At 42.0% G+C, this 24564-nt stretch overlaps 1 protein-coding gene across 2 annotated transcripts; it reads right to left on the bottom strand.

Moving 5' to 3' along the window:
* Positions 1 to 112: 112 nt before the first annotated feature.
* On the bottom strand, positions 113 to 22196 carry CHRND (cholinergic receptor nicotinic delta subunit). Of its 2 annotated transcripts, XM_069973394.1 has the most exons (12): positions 22099 to 22196; positions 19054 to 19199; positions 16747 to 16791; positions 12877 to 12986; positions 11774 to 11929; positions 10233 to 10348; positions 7863 to 8063; positions 6317 to 6428; positions 5715 to 5829; positions 3424 to 3634; positions 2343 to 2461; positions 113 to 580 (listed from the first exon to the last, which is right to left on the bottom strand). In XM_069973394.1, exons 1-12 carry the CDS (start codon positions 22151 to 22153, stop codon positions 398 to 400), a joined length of 1569 nt encoding a protein of 522 aa, XP_069829495.1. In that variant the 5' UTR covers positions 22154 to 22196; the 3' UTR covers positions 113 to 397. The 2 variants fall into 2 exon arrangements, with proteins under 2 accessions (XP_069829495.1, XP_069829496.1); XM_069973395.1 differs by lacking the exons at positions 19054 to 19199; positions 22099 to 22196 and adding an exon at positions 18068 to 18199.
* Between the last annotated feature and the right edge of the window lie 2368 nt (positions 22197 to 24564).

Consider the following 24564-nt stretch of genomic DNA (forward strand, 5'->3'; position numbering starts at 1 on the left):
GGAAAGTTTCACATATGGACTTGCACATAGATCTTCAAGAGACTGGATCCCCAGAATTTTTCTTTTAATTATTAGAACCAGATACGGAAACATGTTCTTTTTCTAATCTGTTTCATTATAATTTTTTTTATTAAATTTTATTACATTTTTTTTTTCCCTGTAATGCCATACAAATCAATTTATAGCAGCCTCCTCCTTATCATCACAGACAGAACAGGAAGTCTCAGCTGAGTTTTAGGCTTAGCGATGAGAATGGAAACTGCAAAACGTAATTTTTTTTTTTCTTTTAAATGTAGATTGTAAAATGGAAAATTACACAAAACATCACCAACAATTCCTTTAAAACTTGATTGAAACAGAAGGTCGTGTTCTGACACATTCCCTTCAATGACAAGATCTAGATCAATCTCTTATGTCCTTCCTTGTAATCATAAGGGTCCCCAGCAAATGGGAATAGAGGTGCCAGGTTGTAAGCTCCTCCCAGAAATATCCACAGGGTCCCGATGATCATAACCGGCGTCACAATGAAAAGGCACAATCGGTCGACCGTCCGAGCAACGCGATACCAGTTGTCTTTCTCCTACAAGTAAAAAGATAAGTGATAATAAGCAGGAAAACATATCTGTGTGTCATATATAACATGTATACTGAATAAAACATCGGGGAGAACTGATCAGTGGATTTTGTGTAAGTTTTGGTGTGAAATGGTCCCAAATTTTGAGCAGTCACCAAATTTTTGCAAAAATCGGCAACTTTTCCATTGCAAATTGTTTAACCCTTTGAAGACCAGGCCCAAAATGACCCAGTGGACCAGTTTTCTATCTACAGGACCATGTGAGGGCTTTTACAGGAGTAGGTGTACTATGTAATGGCATCTTTCATTTCTACCATAACATGTATCATGGAATCCCAAAATTATTATTTATGAAGATATAAATTGGTGAAATTGTAAAAAAGACTGCAATATGGTAACGTTTGGGGGGTTCCTGTGTCTACGTAATGCACTATATGGTAACAGCGATATGATACCATTATTTTATAGGTCAGTCCGAACACAACCATATGCAGGTTACACAGATTCTCTAATGTTATATATATTTTTTTATGAAATCCTTTTTTTTTTTTGCAATTATTATTAATAAAATGGGCCTATTGTGACACTTATAACGGTTTTATTTTTTCACCTACGGGGCTGTATGTGGTGTCATTTTTTCCGCCATGATCTCTAGTTTTTATTAATACCATATTTGTGAAGATCGGACGCTTTGATCACTTTTTATTAACTTTTTAAAATATATAATGTAACATAAAATCGGTAATCCGCGCACTTTTTTCCCTCTTTTCGTGTACGCCGTTCACCGTTAGTGATGACGTTTGTTGTATTTTAATAGATCGGACAATTGAGCACGCTACGGTATATTATATAGTTTATTTATTTTTATATGTTTTATTTATATAATGGGAAAGGAGGGTGATTTATACTTTTATTGGGGGGGGGGTTTGAGGTAGTGTAATAATGATTTTTACTTTTTTTTTTTTACACATTTTAAGTCCCTTTGGGGGACTTTTACCTACATTTATTAGATCATACACACTGATCACTGCTACCGTATGTCATAGGCGCTCTGCTCACTGAACCTGCCTGTGCAGCCTCAGTAAGCAGATCGTCGATAGGACCGCACGGAGGCAGATGAGAGACCTCCGGCGGTCCATTTCAACAATCGGGACCCCCGCAGTCACACTGAGGGGGTCCCAATCGTTAAGTGACAGGGGACTGCCCCTGTCACCTACACTTAAACGCTTGTTAATGACACGCTGAAGCGCAATCGCTCACTGCAGCCGGCTCCCACCTCCTATCAAGCGCACTCTGCTCTGGAGCGCGCTTCATAGGTCAGGATGTATCGGTACGCCCAAGGTCGTCTAGGGGTTAAGCTGTAGAGGACAATAACCCCTTCCCTCCTCACTTTTCATTTTTGCACTTTTGTTTTTTTCCTTCTCGTGTTTAACCCCTTCAGGGATTTTGGTTTTCAGGACCAGAGTCCACTTTTTTTAAAAACCGACCTGTCTCACTTGCGGTCGTAGCTCCGTGATGCTATAACTTATCTTTCTGATTCTGAGATTTGTTCTATTCTGATCCTTATAACGCTTTTAATTTTTGGTCTATGGGGCTGAGGGAGGTGCCATTTTTTGCACCATAATCTATACTTTTTAGTGGTAGCTTGCTTTTGTATATGCGACTTTTTATTTAAAAAAAAGTGTTAAAAGTAATAAAACATGCTCTAAACGCCAACTCTTCTATACGTTGGACTGATAGATAAGTGATGGATAGAACCTGCACATACCTCATTGTAGTCATTCTTTTCTCGCATGTGCTTTACAATAAAGTTAGCCCCATCAATAGCTGGCTTTATTTCTCCATACAGCTGGTCCTGTGCATTGTCAGCATTCAGCGGATTTACTCCTACAGAGGATGACAAGAAATAAATATAATACTAATAGTAATAATAATAATAATAATAGTAATAATAATAATAATAATAATAATAATAATAAATAAATATAATAGTAACAGTAGTAATAATAATAATAATAAAAAATAAATAAATATAATAGTAACAGTAATAGAAATGAATATAATACTAATAATAATAAATACATAAAATAATAATAATAAATAAATGTAATAGTAATAATAATAAATAAATATAATAGTAATAATAATAAAATAAATAAATCAATATAATACTAATAGTAATAATAAATAAAATATAGAGGCCATATTTAAAGGTGCCGATAAACTTGATATAATAGCTTTCTGTAATGGTCAATTTTATTCAAGTGTTCCAATGGAATATTACAAACCAACCACTAAACTATTATCATAATATTAAATGATCTTTTTCAGTTATTAACTGTGGAATATCTGGATTAAGACCTTAGTCACACGTCCCGTGAAGTCGTCCATGATCACAGACAATTTTATAGCCCATTGCTTTTTATTGGGCTATTCACACATTCCATTTTTTCACGAATCCGCAATCCGTTATATAGGACACATCATAACTCGAAGTGTGATGACGGCACGGATCCCCCATAATTATCAACGGAATCCACGTTTTTCACGGATTCCACGGATGTGGCATCCGTGAATTTGTGGAAAACAAGGATTTGCAATTTGCAAAAAAAGGGATGTAAAAATAGAAGTGGTCAACCACATTTTTGTGAATATTAACAATAAAACCTGGTGCGTTTTGATTTTTTTTTATATATATATATATACATATATATATATATATATATATATATATATAATGGAAGTCAATGGAAAAATGGATGGACACAAATGCATCCCATTTTTCCATTTTTTTTTTCACAAATAAGAATAAATAAGAGTTAAAAATACAAAAAAACGTCAGAACTTACTGGCAGGGGTAGCTCGACTGATCAGACCGTGCCGCTCCGATTGCTTTTCAAACATAAGTTCACTTCTAGACTTGACACTGAAATACTCCTCTGCTTTTGCGATGTACCCCACAGAACTGCTGCGCCTCTGGAGGACCCCATTCCACGGCTCAGGATCCGGTTCCGCTGGTTGGGACATATGCAATAAACGGGGCAGTTTGTTCAGAAAGATCTAGAATATTGAGGGAAGCGGCGTAGTTATAGTTATTATAGATGTAATAATTTACCTTTGTGTTACTCTATATAGATCACCGTATACAGTTATAAAAACACTCAAAGAAGTGAAATAAAAGAATAGCAAACTGTGTAAAAGTATTTTTTAGGAATGTGTAAGAAACTAGTTATTATGGACCGCCGCTACTGCTTCTTTACCTATATTTAGGGCATCTTTATTCCAAATACTGTTTTCTTATTTGTAACAAGACAGACTTTGAGGTCATCAAATCTTTTAATTAACTGGTGCCAAAAAGTGTCAGAGATTTGTAATTTACTTCTATTAAAATATCTTGTCTTCAAGCACTTATCAGCTGCTGTATGTCCTGCAGGAAGTGGTGTGTTCTCTCCAGTGGCGGTCTTTGGCACCAAGCACCCCAAGCGATCGCTTGGGGCCCCCAACATCCAGGGGGGCCCCCAAGCCCCGCTCTTGTGCTCAAGACCGCTGGACAGGGCCGCTGCCCCGCTCGCTGCTGCCATCTGAACTGTAACTATGAGCACTCGTAATGTGCGCTCATAGTTACATGCAGCAGCACTGACAGGGCGGGAGACATTGGCTCCCTTTCTGTCAGTTACTCTTGTGGCCGCAGGAAGGGTTTTCCCTGCGGTCACAAGTGGCAGCTTTGTCCTTGTGGTGCCAGCGCTCCAGTGACATCACTGGAGCATCGGCGCCAGGACAAGGGGAGTGCGGCCTCTTGTGATCGCAGGGAAAACCCTTCCTGCGGCCACAAGAGTGAAGAGAAGAGGAGACGCCCGGACCCAGGTGAGTATAAGTGTTTGTTTTATTGTGTTATATACTATGTGGGAGGGGGAGCACACAGGGGTCTGTTTAACTGGGGGAGCGCACATCGGGGGTCTATATAAATGGGGGGAGCACACAGGGGGGCTATATAACAGGGGGAGCACACAGGGGGGCTATAGACTACTGGGGCTTCACAGAGGGGTCTATATACTACTGGGGGCAGCACACAGGGGGTCTATATACTACTTGGGGCAGCAGAATGGGGTCTATATACAACTTGGAGAGCACACAGGAGTTCTATATCCAAGTGGGGGAGCACACAGGGGGTCTATATACTACTGGGGGAACATACAGGGGGTCTATATACTACTTGTGAGGCACACAGGTGGTCTATATATAACTGGAGGAGCACACAGGGGTCTGTATACTACTGGGGCAGCACACAAGGGGTCTATATAATACTGGTGGGGCACACAGGGGGTCTATATACTACTGGGGGAATCACACAGGGGGGTTATATACTACTGGAGGAGCACACAGGAGGTCTATATCCAAGTGGGGGAGCACACAGGGGGGCAAAATACCCCTGAGGGAGCACACAGGGGGCCTATATACTAGTGGGGGAGCACACAGGGGGTATATACAACTGGGGGCAGCGCACAGGGGGTCTATATACAACTGGGGCAGCACACAGGAGGTCTATATACTTCTGGGGGATCACACGGGTGGGCTATATATAACTGGGGGAACACAAAGGGGTCTATATACTACTGGGGGAAGCAAACAAGGGGTATATAATACTGGGGGGGCAGGACACAAGGGGTATATACTATTGGGGGCAGCACACAAGGAGTATATATTACTGGCGGTAGCGCACAAGGGGCATATACTACTGGGGGCAACACACAGCGGTTTATTGTTTTGGAACGCGTGTCGAGGGGGGGGGCCTCAGACATAACTTCGCTTGGGGCCCCAGAAATGCCAAGACCGCCCCTGGTTCTCTCCAGTCTAACACAGTGCTCTCTGCTGCCACCTCTGTCCATGTCAGGAACTGTCCAGAGCATGAGAGGTTTTCTATGGGGATTTGCTACTGCTCTGGACAGTTCCTGACATGGACAGAGGTGGCAGCAGAGAGCACTGTGTCAGACTGGAGAGAATACACCACTTCCTGCAGGACATACCACAGCTGATAAGTACTAGAGAAGTTCAAATCTTTCAAAATATTTTTGAAATATTACTTTTTTGTAAACTACCCCATTAATGCCATAATCCACATAGGCGCGTTGTCTGTACATACCTTCTTCATGCGATCCGACATGATATGTGTGCTAGGGGTCCTGAAGTGCATGTTCAGCACAACAACGCAGCTCACAACCACAATAGTCACCAGCACCATGATAAACATCAGGTACCTAAAGAAGAGACAGAAAACTCAGTTCTACACGAACCGCTTAAAAAACACCTGTGGTCAGTATTTTAAAAAAAATAAATAAAATCCAATTTTTACTCATTTTTGTAGCTTCATCCCAATTCTACTGTTACTTTGTTGCTACAGTTTCTATTCCTAAGAAATACGGCTATATATTTTAGGCTTATATTTCAAGCCTTGTGCAAAATGAAGCCAGGTCTTATTTTCGGGGGTAGGTCTTATTTCTGGAGAAACATGGGGGGAGATTTTTCAACCATGGTGTAAAGTGAAACTGGCTCAGTCGCCCCCGGCAACCAATCAGATTCCACCTTTCATTCCTCACAGACTCTTTGAAAATCTGCAGTATGATGTCAAGGAATCAGAATCTGAGTTTTATATACAACAACAATGAATAGCAATATATACAGTGCAACAATCCTACTGAGTATAACTCCATAGTAATCGCTCACTTACTGCAGTCAGTCACTCACTTGCTGATGAGAGGAATTGCCAGGGAGGTCTCTGGGAGGCGCTGGGAGATCAGAAGCAAGAAGACAGACTGAGCCAGCAGCACAGAGATGGCCAGGGTCATCTTCTCTCCACCTGCCGGAAATATCAGCTTACATCATTCTGCTCCAGTGTTCCTAGCACAGGCCTAGAAGCATAAGGTCTCCATGCCAGTTCATCCTCTCCTTCCCCTAGCACAGTCTCTAGTTTCCTTACACAGCCTCACCGCTGTTTTAGGCTATGTTCACACTGCGTATGAGTCCGGCCTATCCAGGCTGCAGGGCTCCTCTTGTTCTGTGCCAATCACTGGCCGCGATGGCCCTGGCCAGTGATTGGCTGAGCAGCCTGTTAGCTGAGAAAGGCCGCTCTGAAGCTGGAGCGTGGGGACCCGAAGTAAAGCTCAGACAAGAGGAGCCCTGCAGCATGGATAGGTAATGTATTCTTCTTTGCTAATCGTCAGCGCCGGCCACGCACCGCTATTATACGTAGCGATACACGGTCGGCGCCCGACAACTATAGGTCAGAACCTATACTAATGATCAGCCGATGACAACCATCATCGGCTGATCGTTGTCTTTATTACATGGACGGAACAATAATCGGCCTGATAGGGCCGATTCGGCCGATTATCATTCTGTGTAATATCACCCTTACCTTCCTCCTCGGCGCTGTTCCGGTGCAGTTAGTAGTTTTCTCCATGGTCCGGTGAGACCTCTAGGAGCACTGCCCGCCCCCATAGCACTGATCCGGCCCCAGCCGGCCCGCCCCTTCCTAATTATAATCAATGGAGCGGGCCGGAGCAGGCTATAGCATTGCTCTTAACAGCCTCACCAGACTGTGGAGCAAACTACTAACTGCATCGGAACGGCACCGAGGAGGAAGGTAAGAGACACACTATAAGAGACACACTATAAGAGATGTACTATAAGAGACACGCTATAAGAGACACACTATAAGTGACACACTATAAGAGACACACTATAAGAGACCTACTATAAGGGACACACTATAAGAGACACGCTGTAAGAGACACACTATAAGAGACACACTATAAGAGATGTACTATAAGAGACACGCTATAAGAGACATACTATAAGAGACACGCTATAAGAGACACACTATAAGAGACACACTATAAGAGACATACTATAAGAGACACACTATAAGAGACACACTATAAGAGACACACTATAAGAGACATACTATAAGAGACATAATGGGGGAGGTTTATCAAACATGGTGTAAAGTGAGACTGGCTCAGTTGCCCCTAGCAACCAATCAGATTCCACCTTTCATTCCTCACAGACTCTTTGGAAAATGAAAGGTGGAATCTGATTGGTTGCTAGGGGCAACTGAGCCAGTTTCACTTTACACCATGTTTGATAGATCTCCCCCATAGTTTCCTCCTCAGCGTCTCCGGTGCAATAGGGTCATATCAGTAGGTGAGATTCGTCTAACCTGCTGATACTTCCCCTTTAAGTTTTTTTTTTTACAGTTGTATCTGCCATCTACAAATTAAAGCGCACTTACTGTCGGCTGGAAGGTAGAAGACCAGATTGGCCATCAAAGCAATGAGGATGCAGGGGGCCAGGATGTTTATAATGTAGAAGAGGGGTTTGCGTTGAATGATGAGGTAAAATGTCACGTCCTGGTACTTGGTGCTGTCCTGAGAAACGCTCCTGTCTATGTTCTTTTTGGCCGGAATGTGGACAATCTGCCATTCTCCATTTTCTGCAAACATAAAAAGAATCACAGAATTATCATATGCTACACAAGATTATAAGGAGCGGATTATCTGTAGTATCTTTAGAGGAATTATCCTTAGAGGCTTCTCTTCGGTCCTGATTAGTAGAGCGCCGCAGTGATGGTTGAACCTTCTGGATGATTCTCCCATCTGCATAAAATATTTATTAAAGTATTGTACTGCCCCCAAAAGTTATACAAATCCCCAATATACACTTATCATGGGAAATGCACATAAAGTGCTTTTTTCCCTGCACTTACTACTGCATCAAGGCTTCACTTCCTGTATAACACGGTGATGTCACTTCCTGGATAACATGGTGATGTCACTTCCTGGATAACATGGTGATGTCACTTCCTGGATAACATGGTAATGTCATTTCCTGGATAACATGGTGATGTCACTTCCTGGATAACATGGTGATGTCACTTCCTGGATAACATGGGGATGTCACTTCCTGGATAACATGGTGATGTCACTTCCTGGATAACATGGTGATGTCACTTCCTGGATAACATGGTGATGTCACTTCCTGAATAACATGGTGATGTCACTTCCTGGATAAATGGTGATGTCACTTCCTGGATAACATAGTGATGTCACGACCTGACTCCCAGAGCTATGCGGGCTGTGGCTGCTGGAGAGGATGATGGCAGAGGGATGCTCAGTGTCCCTCCAGTGCCCTGTGTCCCTCAGTGTCCCCCTGCCATCATCATCTCCAGCAGCCACAGCCCGCACAGCTCTGGGAGTCGGGTTGTGACATCACCATGTTATCCAGGAAGTGACATCACCATGTTATCCAGGAAGTGACATCTCCATGTTATCCAGGAAGTGACATCTCCATGTTATCCAGGAAGTGACATTGTGAAGGTGGCCATTAATGGGTTATTACTTTGGGTAAAAACATTGTAATCCTTAAAATGGTTTCGGTTTTGTAACTGCTTCTAGAAGAAGGAGAGGAATGCTGGCCCATGAGAAAAGCATCATGAACCTACATCATAGTCATTATACAAAGCTAGGAAGAGACACTTATCTATAAACAATTTATGGTAAACATTATGTTGTGCTAGCCTGACTGCGCAGTACAGGAAGCTAATGACCATTTATGGACTGACCAATCAGAGTGTGACATGTATGTGTCTTGTGACTTGAAACGCCAACTGTATTAAAAGTTGATATATATTTCTTGTGAAACCAAATAAAGCGTGAGTGCGCACTCCTAAACTCAGCTGAGTGAGGAGGTTATACCGTCTTTTTGCCTGGTGTCATGTCCTCGTCGCTAGCGCTCAGCTTACTTAATTTAGACAGGAATAGTCACTTGGGAACAAGGGAGATGAAAAGCAAATCTCACCTTGACAACATCACCATGTTATCCAGGAAGTGACATCATCATGTTATCCAGGAAGTGACATCACCATGTTATCCAGCAAGTGAAGCCTTGATGCAGTAGTAAGTGCAGGGAAAAAACACTTTATCGGCATTTCCCGTAATAATTGTATATTGGGGATTTTTATAACTTTTGGGGGGGCAACACAATACTTTAATAAAAATTTTCGCCGGACTTCTCCTTTAACTGTAAGCATTCCTAATGAGCACTTACAGTTAAAGGGGTACGCCAGTGATTTTTTTCCTTTCAAATTAACTGGTGTCAGATTTGTGATTTACTTCTATTTAAAAATCTCCAGTCTTCCAGTACTTACCAGCTGCTGTATGTCCTGCAGGAAGGGGTGTATTCCTTCCAGTCTGACACAGTGCTCTCTGCTGCCACCTCTGTCCATGTCAAAATCTTTTCTGCTCTGGACAGTTCCTGGCAGGACATACAGCAGCTAATAAGTTCTGGAAGACTGGAGATTTTTAAATAGAAGTAAATTACAAATCTATATAACTTTCTGACACCAGTTAATTTGAAAAAAAAAAAAAGATTTGGGCCAGAGTACCTCTTTAATGAACTGAGCTATACAGCCATCCCCTTCCAATATGTCACCAGGAGGTGGGGACGCTATCAGCCCCCAGGCAGGACATCTCTTACATAGCAGAAGCTTTATTTCAAAGTGAATGTAAATTAATACATTTCATCAATTTACACCTAAAAACCACTAAAGAACTTTTTTTTTCATCAATAGAAAAATCCCTTTAAGAATTTAAGGCTGCAGTACCTGTGAAAGCTGCTTGATCAATGACAATCCATTCAACCGGGTAGTTTCTCTGAGTTTCTTCATCTGTTTCTTCTTTTAGCTGCAGGTTGACCTCCTTAGCGCTGTAAGTAAGGGAGCTGCAACCACACAATGATATGTGATAGAGGGCATTGTACATGGGCAATATAATGTGAATATAAGAAAGCGACAAGCCCAGAGCCGTACTACGAGGTGTGTGATTTCCTTCAAACACATAATGGACATAGAAGAAAGGGACCCCATAACCGAGATCAAAACGGACCCTAATAGATCCCTGCTTTGCCACCCAGATGGGCCTAATATTTAGGACATAGAGCAGGGACGGCTCTATAATATGCATGCCCTGGAATATTTACTATTGCTTTGGATTGCTTAAAGTGAATGCACCATCAGGTACATTGCTGCACTTTGTCACCTTCATGGATTGGCGTTGGCGCAGGGATGCCAGTGGCGCGGTCCTTTTCTTGAATTGCCTCCAGGTACCCGCCCTCGTCGCCAGTCTATTCTCAAGAACTGACCCACCCCGGAGAACTGGGGGTACGCCCAATGGAGCCATGTAACAGAGGGAAGGGGATATCGCCACACTGGGGGCCGGCGGGCCTACCCCCAATATTATGGGACGGGCCGGTGCTCCCGAAAAGATTGGCGCTGCGCATGGGAACCGGCAGGCAGCTCAAAATAAGGACTGCGCCACCGACATCCCAGCACCGACACCAGTCGATTAAGTGATGTACATGAAGGCACATTAACTTTAAAAGGGACACTGTCACTTTAAAAAACTGTTTAAAAGTTTTGTTCGGTGAGGGTGTGTGCCAGGTGAACAAAAAGGACTCCCAGTATAAGTCTATGTAGGCCACACACAATTATTCTAGCGATTGGTTTGGGTGTGAACACTCAGGCTCTTATCAATGGGATTTCTGAGATGTCTCTGCGACAGGTCCACAATAAGAAAGTCAAGTAGGTCATGTCCCCAGGATAACAGTAAGGGTGGTATTACACGGGCATATGGGGGCCCGATAATAACTGTAACTGAGCACCGATCTGCTAGATCAACGCTCGTTTAATGGGCCTATTACACTCCCCGATAATCGTTTAACAAGGGCTGCAGGGACATCGTTACCGATGTCCTTGCAGCCCTTGCTAAACTGGCATACATTACCTATCCATGGTCCAGGGCTCCTCTTGCTCTCTGCTTCTCCCTCGGTCCTGCGTGCTGCAGCTTCAGAGAGGCCTGTCTTAACTGAGCGCAGGAGAAGCCCTGGACCATGGATAGGTAATTTATTAACTTTGCAAATCGTCAGCCACCAACCACACACCGCTATTACACGTAGCGATGTGCGGTCGGTGGCCGACAATTACAGGTCCAAACCTATATCAACGATCAGCCGATGACGTTGTCATCGGCTGATCGTTGTGTTTATTACACGGAACAATAATCGTCCGGATAGGGCCGATTATCGTTCCATGTAATAGTACCCTAAGACATCTGGTAATCCCACCATATAGCTATGGACCATAGTCACCTGAATTTGAGAGAACAGTTCTGCCAGTCAAATGGGAAGTAGTTGACGTTGATGGAGCAAGGTGTTTGGAATATGGCGGGAGGCAGCCAGTAGATGTAGCCACTGGCGTAGATAAGCACGTTGCAGTAATAGGCCACTTCAAAGTTTCCATTATTGCTAAAAACAAGGAAATATAATGATGTAATACATATATATATATATATATATATATATATATATATATATATATATACACAGTTGTGCCCTGAATTATGAGCATAATGCGTTCCGAGACCGTGCTTGTAATCCAAATCCACTCTTATACCGAAGCAAATTTTCCCATAAGAAATCACTGATATGTAGACAATTGGTTCCACACCCCAAAAATAATAATTTATTATTCTGAATAACATGTAAAAATAATAAAAAAAATATTTAGAAACAGTAGAATATGAGATATTATAAGTTACTGTACAGTAATGGAGAGAATGGGAAACACAAGGACTGACAGAGACTGCAGGGAGCAGGAAGGAATGAGCGGGGATTATGTGGGCACATACATGCAGCGCTCTCTGTCCGGGGGGGGGGGAGGGGTTACAGCTATGAAGAGATTACCCCCACAGTCCTGTCCCCTGATGTAAGCCCCAGCCTGAAGTGGATCTACCATGATTTGGAAGGTGAGGGAGACTTCCTGGGCCAGAGTACAGTGCTGTAGACCCTGCTATGCAGACCATGCCCCTCCCCCACTCGCGCTCCCACCCAGTACAGGGAGCTCTTAAACCAAAGCAATGCTCTTAAACCAAGTCACAATTTTGAAAAACTGTGAGCTCTTAAACCAAAACGCTCTTAAACCAAGTTACTCTTAAACCAAGGTACCACTGTATATATATTTTAGGTAATATTGCACAGACATGTCCATTATTTGCTGCTGAATGAGAAGACAATATCAGGATGAATATCCTATAAACTGTGACTCGGTTTCTATACTAGTGTGTGACATTTTTGTTCCCGACGTGTTTACCAAAACCGTTCTGCTGTCCCCAAATTTACCATCATTACCATAAGTCCACACCCCCAATAGGTCATCATATTCTGCGTGTTATTTTGTAACAATGGATTCTCACTTGTTCTCTAGGATCAGTTTGGGGTGCCACACCATGTCCGGGGTAACTCTGAGAATATCAATGCCGTAAAACTCTGTCGTATTCCATGACAGTCGTAGGTCATACCATCCCTGTAAAAAGATTGTACAGCGATATTAGAAGAACATAACCCCGGAGAACATGGTTACTCAGTACTACTCTGGCCCATATTACTGTTGGGAATTATCCAGAAGGCCCCAAGGTTCCATACTAGAAAACTATAAAGTATAAAAGAAACATGCCATAATTCTGTCCGAGAATATATTTCATTCATCTAAATATATATATAAGTTCAGAAAAGTCTGTAGTTGTTGTATAGAAGTGGTGATGAACGTAGTGATAAAGTTTCACCACTAGATGTCGCTGTATTAGTTATGCGTATTCAGATGCTGCACAGCTGACCTGTGAAAAGGGTTATTGTTTATTTGTATGTCACATGGATCTGCAAACCAATAGGAATCTGTTCTTCTCTCCTATCATTTTTCTCTTCTGTTGCACTCTTCACCCACTCACAGCGCACTTTAAAGACGTTGACGAAGGAAGTCACATGGGTAGAGGAAGTACGTGAGTCTTTTGTGTTGTACATTGTAGAGGAAGGACATACAGTAGTCCTCTTTGGGCCCTGGCCCTCTGCCAGGTCCCCTACTCTAGTCAGTCTTAGCTACAACCCTGTATGGGTAGGAAGCAAGACAGGACACAGCTAACAGTTTTCTTCTCAGAGATGCTACACAACACTAAGCAGTGTTAAACCCCTTTCAAGATAAGTCAGAGACAACCTCAGCCCATGCCGTGGACTAGGAGAGTCACAGAGCAGGACAGTATCCAGAGACAGCAGTAAGCTAGAAACTGATCCGGATAGAGCAAAGTTGCAGTAAGCCTAGGAACTCTATTTTGCAGCGCTGTTGTCAGCAGGGATATATGGAGATGGGCGGGGGGTACAGATGTCAGACCGCCGCGATCTCTTACTTTTCCCCAGTCCTGTGGATAGGGGAAAAGTTGATTTTGCTCAGATAACCTCTTTAAGAATTTTGGAAACTTATGCCCCTCTTTCCTTCCCATTGTTCACGACACATTCTACGTTACCGACCACAACTCTGCTCCATTGATATAATCTTTACACCAATAAATTACCAGATCATAGCTAACACAGAAAATCACTTTATTAAGCATTAAAATACATAAAAAAACAGACAGGAAAAATACTTGCGTTATGGGTATCAAACTGTAATTACATATATCCAATTTAATAATTTATTATACATACAGAGCATCATGTAAACAAATCTTAATTAATCAGCAGAGAGGGGGATATATCTTACATAGTAGTAGAAGGATTCTTGCACAAAAAGAGACACGATGGATTACAATACTAGGTACAGTTATGCCTAATGGATTAAATGTTTTAATGTTTTTAATGTTGCCAGGGGTTCCTTGCAGTTACAATGTGGGTAAGGTGCAATACTGAGCATGTTTTATATTTTTACATGTATATTTATATTCACTGATGAGCGGGGTTGGAATAGGCATAGGCATAGAACCTGGTACTATACCATAGATTGCGGTGTTACTGGTGCCGTTCCTACTACTATGTAAGATATATCTCCCCTCTCTGCTGATTAATTAAGATTTGTTTACATCAGCGTTTCCCAACCGGGGTGTCGCGGCACACTGGTGTGCCGGGAGAACCGGCCAGAGGGGTGCCGCGGGATCCCGGTGGGAAATGTGCGCTGTCACTTTAAGCATCCCGAGAAGCTGCGGAACATTAAAGTAAGCAGAATATAGGAGCAGGAAGTGTCAGCATCCTGCTCCTATATTCACTCCCATAGGCCGCCGGCACTTCATGCCAGCAGCCTATGGGAGGCCGGGACGTGACCTCTCCAGCAGGCGTGATGATGTGACGTCATCACGCCTGCCGGAAGTCCCGTCCCTGCGGCTCGCAAGATGGAGCCAGAAGAGGAGGAGAGCTTCTGCCTGCAGCTACACAACCCGGATTAGGTGAGTAGGATGTTTGTTTTTTTTAGGGGCAGAGCAGGGGGCATTATTAGTTCATGGGGGGCACCTCGGGGCATTATTAGTATATGGGGGCACCTCTGGGGGCATTATTAGTATATGGGGGCACCTCTGGGGGCATTATTAGTATATGGGGGCACCTCTGGGGGCATTATTAGTATATGGGGGCACCTCTGGGGGGAATTATTAGTTCATGGGGGGCACCTCGGGGGCATTATTAGTATATGGGGGCACCTCTGGGGGCATTATTAGTATATGGGGGCACCTCTGGGGGCATTATTAGTATATGGGGGCACCTCTGGGGGCATTATTAGTATATGGGGGCACCTCTGGGTGCATTATTAGTTCATGGGGGGCACCTCGGGGGCATTATTAGTATATGGGGGCACCTCTGGGGGCATTATTAGTTCATGGGGGGCACCTCGGGGGCATTATTAGTATATGGGGGCACCTCTGGGGGCATTATTAGTTCATGGGGGCACCTCTGGGGACATTATTAGTATATGGGGGCACCTCTGGGGGCATTATTAGCTCATGGGGGAACCATTAGCTCATGGGGGCACCTCTGGGGGCATTATTAGTATATGGGGGCACCTCTGGGGGCATTATTAGTTCATGGGGGGCACCTCGGGGGCATTATTAGTATATGGGGGCACCTCTGGGGGCATTATTACTTCATGGGGGCACCTCTGGGGGCATTATTACTTCATGGGGGCACCTCTGGGGGCATTATTAGTTCATGGGGGCACCTCTGGGGGCACTATTAGCTCATGGGGGCACAGCAGGGGATCCTACATACAGGGGGCACAGCAGGGGATCCTACATACAAGGGGCACAGCAGGGGATCCTACATACAGGGGGCATCCCACATTCCTACTCGCTTTACTGCACATAACACCAAACAGCGCAGTTACTTTGGGAGCCGACAGGAGGGAGAAAGGGAAGGAAGTTGCTAGAAATGTGCGGAGCCTAAATTGTTTGTCTCGCAGGTTCTGAAGAGATGAAAAGTAGCTGGAAGAAATCATCATGGAGGACTGGACTGGATGGAGAGGAAAAGGGAAAGTGACGCCTCAGATCAAAGAAGACGTCACCTGTGAGTCACTGTATGACGGTTTTCTTATTTTGTAGAACATTATTTAGTAGGGGCGCCCCGAGGTGGAAAAGGTTGGGAAGCACTGGTTTACATGATGCTCTGTATGTATAATACATTATTTAATTGGATATATGTAAATACAGTTTGATACCCATAATGCAAGTTGTACGATCTAGTGCTGGAGTATTTTTACTTTCAGTTTTTTTTATGTATTTTAATGCTTAATAAAGTGAGTTTCTGTATTGGTATGATCTGGTAATTTTTGATAGATCACCCTTTATATATGTTGTAAATGTGGACCATACACAGCTAGAATAGTGTTGTATTTACCATTTACTATTTAACGTGTCCACTGGAACTGCTGTATATAATCCATTGATATAATATATATGGGGACTATTGACCATGTGACTGTATGGGGTCCAATACTTCAAATGGTTACCCTGTACATGCTATGAGTTTCGGACAATCCAATGCATTAGACCTTACAGTAAGAGTACGTTCCCAGTCCCCTATTTCTGTCTGCAATTGATATTCATTTCAATGGCATTTCTATGGTCCCATTCATACGCCCCTAGGTGCTAGGGGTCGAGGCCAGTGCACTCGCCAATAGCTACGGACAGCAGTACGGACGTGTGAAGCCGGCCTAACACTATACAGAATACGTGGATGGTACATTGGGCGGTGATTATACCATAACATCAACAAACTTAAGAACATGATTTTATTTATTACCTTCAGTAACTTACCTGTTCAACCCAAACATTTGTAGTAAGCGTTTCATCAGCTTCTTTCTGCAATAAACATATAGTTGGTAGAGATGAGCGAGTAGTAAAATATTCGACTTTCGAGAATTCGAATCGAATAGGCACTGAGATTCGACTATTCGAACAAATATTCAATCCTGTTATAGTCTATGGGGGAAAAATTCTCGGCACTTGGAAATCCAAATTTGACCACTTGGAGGTTACCAAGTCCCCCCTGAAACCTCCCTAGACGATGCCAACACCTCCGGAATGACTATGGGATATCAGGGGGACCATGCCTGGGTGCACGCAACACCCCAAAATCCCAGTATAATGCCACTCTCCACAGTTGTGAAGGAAAAATATTTGCAAACACTTTACAAACGTTTACAGCAATGTTCACACATTTCCTTCATATTTCTTGCGCAGGGTTACATACATGATCCCAATGTGCAACCATAGAGCATCATGTTATTCGCGAGCCAAGAATTTAAGATTCGAGGTCATGTGGTTCAGCCATCCAATGAGGGTAGACGCCGTTTTTGCGCTGCGTGCGTACTCCCAGGGTCCCTCACGGCCTCCCTGCATGGAGATTGGATTAAAAAAAAGCGCCAAGTGCGATGGGAGGGCTTTCCAATGTTTCCCGCGTATTTGTCACACTACTCGATTGAATTAGAATCGAGAATACCATCTCGATCGAATCATATTCGCTCATCTCTAATAGTTGGTTGTTATTATAGTGTAGAATGGGTATGAAATGAAGATTATAGCACTTAGAGGAGAAGTCTGGTGTTGGACATTTTTCTCAAAAGAGACGGTGAGGTAGGTGCATGTTGTTCTGTTTAGCCACCTCTTCCCCGGCTGCAGCACTGGGGTCCGCTGTCCTTTACTACAATTCTGGTTCCGCTAAGAATCCCGCCTCGGCCGCTGACTGGCTGAGCGTGGCTGGCACGTCACATCCCAGGTCCCTGTTCAGACCAGGAAGCGGCCGAGGGACCGGAGCAGAGGACAGCGGACCCCAGTGCTGAAGTCGGGGAGGAGGTGGCAAAACATAACAACATGCACCTACCTCCCCTACTCTTTAGAAAAAAATGTTCAACTTTCCCTTTAAAGGTATTGTTCACTATATATTAGGTGTCTACTAATGGGGCTGTTGTACCAATGGCAGCCAGCCTTGGCGGCCAATACAGAATCAGTTACTGGGCCGGCCAGCTAGTACCATGTATAATCCCGGCATCGTTATGTGACACTTAGGCCATTGCGACCCATTAGTAAGAAGACCCTAAGTGAGACTGACAGCTTTATAATCCCTATAGTCACACACCTGATTCATGTTCTATGCTGTTTATATAGACAGTATTTTCAGTGTTACCGTGTTTCCCCAAAAAATAAGACAGTGCCTTATATAAATTTTTCCTCAAAAACAGGCACTATGGGGGAGATTTATCAAACATGGTGTAAAGTGAAACTGGCTCAGTTGCCCCTAGCAACCAATCAGATTGAATCTGATTGGTTGCTAGGGGTGACTGAGCCAGTTTCACTTTACACCATGTTTGATAAATCTCCCTCCATGTCTTATTTTCAGGGTAACAAGACACCCCCCGGACCTTGGCGGAATACTCACAAGCAGCAAAAATTCACAATGAAAGACAGGTAGCCATAGATAGCAAAAGAAACCCCCAAAAATTCTTCAAATATATTAATGCAAAAAAACCAAGGTCAGAGCATGTAGGACCCCTAAATAATGGTGAAGGGGAATTAATAAAGCTGAGTTACTTAATGGCTTCTTCAGTTCTGTATATACAAAAGAAGAGGATGGAGCTGTTGTGGGTGGGGCCAGTACTGAGGTGGGTGGGGCCAGTGCTGCTAACACATGTAATGTACTGAACTGGTTTACTATAGATATGGTCCAAGATAAATTAAACAAACTCAATGTAACCAAAGCTCCAGGGCCTGATGGATTGCACCCCAGAGTTCTTAGGGAACTCAGTTCTGTAATTTCTCTACCCTTGTATGAAATATTCCGTGATTCTTTGCTTACTGGTATTGGGCCGAGGGACTGGCCTAAGGCAAATGTAATGCCGATCTTCAAAAAGGGCTCTCGAACTTCCCCAGGTAACTATAGACCTGTAAGCTTAACGTCCATTGTGGGGAAACGTCCACAAGGGGATTAGATTATTCCTGGGTGGAAACGGGCGGCCTTATTTTCGGGGGGTGCCCTAGTTTAGAGTAGGGGTGTCTTTTTTTTTAGGGGGGGGGGCCTTAGTTTCGGCTAGTTAGTAGGATAGTTCACACCACATACACACTTACTAGTGAGATAAGATTAGAAAGAGTCAGAGCTATATACACATCCACAGTCTCATCAGGATTCTCCACCGGCCGGAGCTCCTTCCTGTAACCTTTCTCCACAAACAGATGTCTGAGTAAATGTCTTTCTTCACTCTCTGATTTGGAACCTGGATAGAACAAAGAAAGTCATTAGACTTCATTCACCGACAGCAGAAACCATTCTCTATAGTGTATGGTGAGAAACACTATCTATCTATCTATCTATCTATCTATCTATCTATCTATCTCCTATCTATCTATCTATCTATCTATCTATCATCTATCTATCTATCTATCTATCTATCTCCTATCTATCTATCTATCTATCTCCTATCTATCTATCTATCTATCTATCTCCTATCTATCTATCTATCTATCTATCTATCTATCTATCTATCTCCTATCTATCTATCTATCTATCTCCTATCTATCTATCTCCTATCTATCTATCTATCTATCAATCTATTTATCTATCTATCTCCTATCTATCTATCTCCTATCTATCTATCTATCTATCTATCTATCTCCTATCTATCTATCTATCTATCTATCTATCTATCTCCTATCTATCTATCTATCTATCTATCTCCTATCTATCTATCTCCTATCTATCTATCTATCTATCAATCTATTTATCTATCTATCTCCTATCTATCTATCTATCTATCTATCTCCGATCTATCTATCTATCTATCTATCTCCTATCTATCTATCTATCTATCTATCTATCTATCTATCTATCTATCATCTATCTATCTATCTATCTATCTATCTCCTATCTATCTATCTATCTCCTATCTATCTATCTATCTATCTATCTATCTATCTATCTCCTATCTATCTATCTATCTATCTATCTATCTCCTATCTATCATCTATCTATCTATCTATCTATCTATCTATCTATCTATCTATCTATCTCCTATCTATCTATCATCTATCTATCTATCTATCTATCTATCTCCTATCTATCTATCTATCTATCTACCTATCTATCTTCTATCTATCTATCTATCTATCTATCTATCTATCTATCTCCTATCTATCTATCTATCTCCTATCTATCATCTATCTATCTATCTATCTATCTATCTATCTATCTATCTATCTATCTATCTCCTATCTATCTATCATCTATCTCCTATCTATCTATCTATCAATCTATCTATCTATCTATCTATCTATCTATCTATCTCCTATCTATCTCCTATCTATCTATCTATCTATCTATCTATCTATCATCTATCTATCTATCTATCTATCTATCTATCTATCTATCTATCTATCTCCTATCTATCTATCTATCTATCTATCTATTATCTATCTATCTATCTATCTATCTCCTATCTATCTCCTATCTATCTATCTATCTATCTATCTATCTATCTATCTATCTATCTATCTATCGCCTATCTATCATCTATCTATCTATCTATCTATCTATTATCTATCTATCTATCTATCTATCTCCTATCTATCTATCTATCTATCTATCGCCTATCTATCATCTATCTATCTATCTATCTATCTATCATCTAGACCTTTCTCGAGATGAGACAGAAACGTTGCACTTATTGATTTTGCTACTTTGAAAATAAAGACACAGCTTTTTGCACTATTTGGATGTGCTGCGACTTCTTGACTATATTGAAGAGGAGACTTTTCCAATCTCCGTTGCTGGCACTCCTACACCGGATCTTTGAGTGCACTCCAGACTGAAGCATATCTATCTATCTATCTCCTATCTATCTATCTATCTATCTATCTATCTATCTATCTATCTATCTCCTATCTATCTATCTATCTATCATCTATCTATCTATTTATCTATCTATCTATCTATCTATCTCCTATCTATCTATCTATCTATCTATCTCCTATCTATCTATCTATCTATCTATCTATCTCCTATCTATCTATCTATCTATCTATCTCCTATCTATTATCTATCTATCTATCTATCTATCTATCATCTATCTATCTATTTATCTATCTATCTATCTATCTATCTCCTATCTATCTATCTATCTATCTATCTATCTATCTATCTATCTATCTATCTCCTATCTATCTATCTCCTATCTATCTATCTATCTATCTCCTATCTATCTATCTATCTATCTCCTATCTATCTATCTATCTATCTATCTCCTATCTATTATCTATCTATCTATCTATCTATCTATCTATCTATCATCTATCTATCTATTTATCTATCTATCTATCTATCTCCTATCTATCTATCTATCTATCTATCTATCTATCTATCTATCTATCTCCTATCTATCTATCTCCTATCTATCTATCTATCTCCTATCTATCTATCTATCTATCTCCTATCTATCTATCTCCTATCTATCTATCTATCTATCTCCTATCTATCTATCTATCTCCTATCTATCTATCTATCTCCTATCTATCTATCTATCTATCTATCTATCTATCTATCTATCTATCTCCTATCTATCTATCTCCTATCTATCTTCTATCTATCTATCTATCTATCTATCTATCTATCTATCTATCTCCTATCTATCTATCTATCTATCTATCTATCTCCTATCTATCTATCTCCTATCTATCTATCTATCTATCTATCTATCTATCTATCTATCTCCTATCTATCTATCTATCTATCTATCTATCTATCTATCTATCTATCTACCTATCCTTGGCCCACTCTGATGAGGGATATTCCTGGGAATATCATATATTTTTATCATACACACTAGCAGGGGCTGATTATGTACAGATCATTATTACTGTTGTGTCTGACATAATATTTGACGCACACAAGAAAAGCCCCGAAACACAATTTTATAGGCACGTGAACAGTCAATTATAATCTTATCAGCAATACAAAAAAAAAAAAACACCCAGAGGAACACCCAAAAAGGAAAAGGATTTCATACAAAATGCGGCTTTAATGGTAGATATTATAGATATTAGAATGACGTTGGTGTAAGACCAGGAACAAGGTTGGAGTTCCCCCTTAGACTATGCACAATGATATAGAATCATCCTTACCTGGACTATAGAGAAGTAAACCCAGAGTGACAATAACCCATAGCCGCGCCATCATCCACAATCCCTCTGCTCTTCTTTGGTCTCTGTTCCTTCCTCCACATCCGCCTCACAGTAAGGAATGGACTATGAAAAGGAAATGTGAGCCAGCAATGTGGACGGACAGCGGCAGGTGCGGGACAGGAGGAAAGAAATAACATGCCGGGAATACACTAAGAAAAGGAATCAAAGAGCCAGCCAGGCCTGCGAGATACAAACCACCCACCAGATACTAGAGACTTGGCTACATATATATATACTTATACGTATGTACATGATCTATATCATAAAAATGAAAGTCTGTCTGTCTGTCCCGTATAGACTTCCAAATGCCTGAACCGCTTGACCCCAAATTTGGCCCACAGATACATTGGGTGCCCGGGAAGGTTATTGCGAAGGTCCCGTCCCCGCCAGATGTACAGGAGAGGAGGGGGAGGGGGGAAAACATCCCATAGATATAAATGGGAGAATCTCCACACTGCACACACAGGTGATATAATTAGCACTGCAGCTGCCCAGGAGAAATAGCAGTTGGAAGTCTTAGCAACCAATAGGATTACTACTTTCATTTTCACAGGGAACTGGAATCTGATTGGTTGCTAGGGCCAGCTGTCTCCCAACAGATCCACAGAAATAAATACAGTAACGGTGTACAGTGTATACAGTAAGGGTACAAACACACTGCTGCGGATCCCTGCCCTGTACACTCTATGGGCAGACAAACTCGCAGCAGGATGGACATCCCGTTGCGAGTTTGTCAGCAGCCCGCCCCATATAACACTGACAATGTTGTATATAACCAGGCTGCATATAACACTGCCAGTGTTGTATATAACCAGGCGGTATATAACACTGCCAATGTTGTGTATAACCAGGCTCAGTATAACACTGTTATTGTTGTATACTAGGCTGTATACTGTATAACACTGCCAATTTTGTATATAACCAGGCTCAGCATAACACTACCAATGTTGTACATAACTAGGCTGTATACTGTATAACACTACCAATGTTGTATATAACCAGGCTGTATATTACACTGCCAATGTTGCATATAACCAGGCTGTGTATAACACTGACAATGTTGTATATAACCAGGCTCTGTATATAAAACTTCCAATGTTGCATATAACCAGGCTCTGTATACAGTCTGATCACATGACATCTCAGTTTGGCTATTAGGTATTTAGGATGTTTAAAGTTTAGTTTATTTCTAATGTGCATAAGCTACAATTTACATAAACAGTGCAGAACTGTCGGGGTTCATAGTGTATAAAGAGGTATATAGGGCTCCTGGCGATTTCCCCTTAAAAAAAAACCAAGGGCATAGATTTGCCGCCTGGGCGACCTTGGAAATAATCCAATTAACACACTGACACTTTATACCCGGGCAGCGCCGGGTCCATTTTCTAGTATAATATATAATACAGGAAGAGAAGCTGGAAGCAAGTAGTTGTGTTCATGAAAGCCATCCTCTATACAGACATGGAGGAATTATAGACAGAACAGGAGACAACTTCCAGGCCACTTGGACACCAACTTCAGCTTACTAACCTTTACGTGTTAGGCTATGTGCACACTAGGGAATTAAGCCAGGAACTTCAAGTGGAGTCAACAGGGCAGGTTCTGCTTGTAGTTCCGCCTGTCCCATTGACTCAAATGCAATCTGCCCAAAGAATTGACATTTTAACTCCGCCAGAAGGTCCTGGCTTAATTCCGTAGTGTGAATCTACGCTAAAGCTGAGGAACAGATCATTGAACCAAGGTGAATTTTAACCAGCACTTTCCATTAACCAACTAACAAAAATCCAAGTATAACGTATGTATCCATGTACGAAATCATTGTATGAGTCGTCCACTGAAAGGAAATCCGCTCTATCTTTCATGGCTCCCCATCTCATTTGTGGTCCCATGCATTGTTTCCCATCTTATTCCTTGTTCCCTTGCTCCCTATTCTATTTCTGGTCCCATGCTTGTCTCCTCATTGCATTCCAGCTTCCCAGCATTGCCCCATCTCATTTCTGTTTCCAGCATGGCTCTCAGTCTCATTCCTGGTCTCCTTTCCTGATACCTAACATGGCTTTCAATCTCATTCATGGTCCTCATCATGGCTTCCAATCTCATTCATGGTCCTCATCATGGCTTCCTATCTCATTCATGGTCCTCATCATGGCTTCCAATCTCATTCATGGTCCTCATCATGGCTTCCTATCTCATTCATGGTCCTCATCATGGCTTCCTATCTCATTCATGGTCCTGATCATGGCTTCCTATCTCATTCATGGTCCTCATCATGGCTTCCTATCTCATTCATGGTCCTGATCATGGCTTCCTATCTCATTCATGGTCCTCATCATGGCTTCCTATCTTATTCATGGTCCTCATCATGGCTCCCCACCTCATTTCCCTTCCTCAGCATGGCTCCCCACC

This window comes from Dendropsophus ebraccatus, chromosome 6 (genome assembly GCF_027789765.1).
Source record: "Dendropsophus ebraccatus isolate aDenEbr1 chromosome 6, aDenEbr1.pat, whole genome shotgun sequence".
NCBI lineage: Eukaryota > Metazoa > Chordata > Amphibia > Anura > Hylidae > Dendropsophus > Dendropsophus ebraccatus.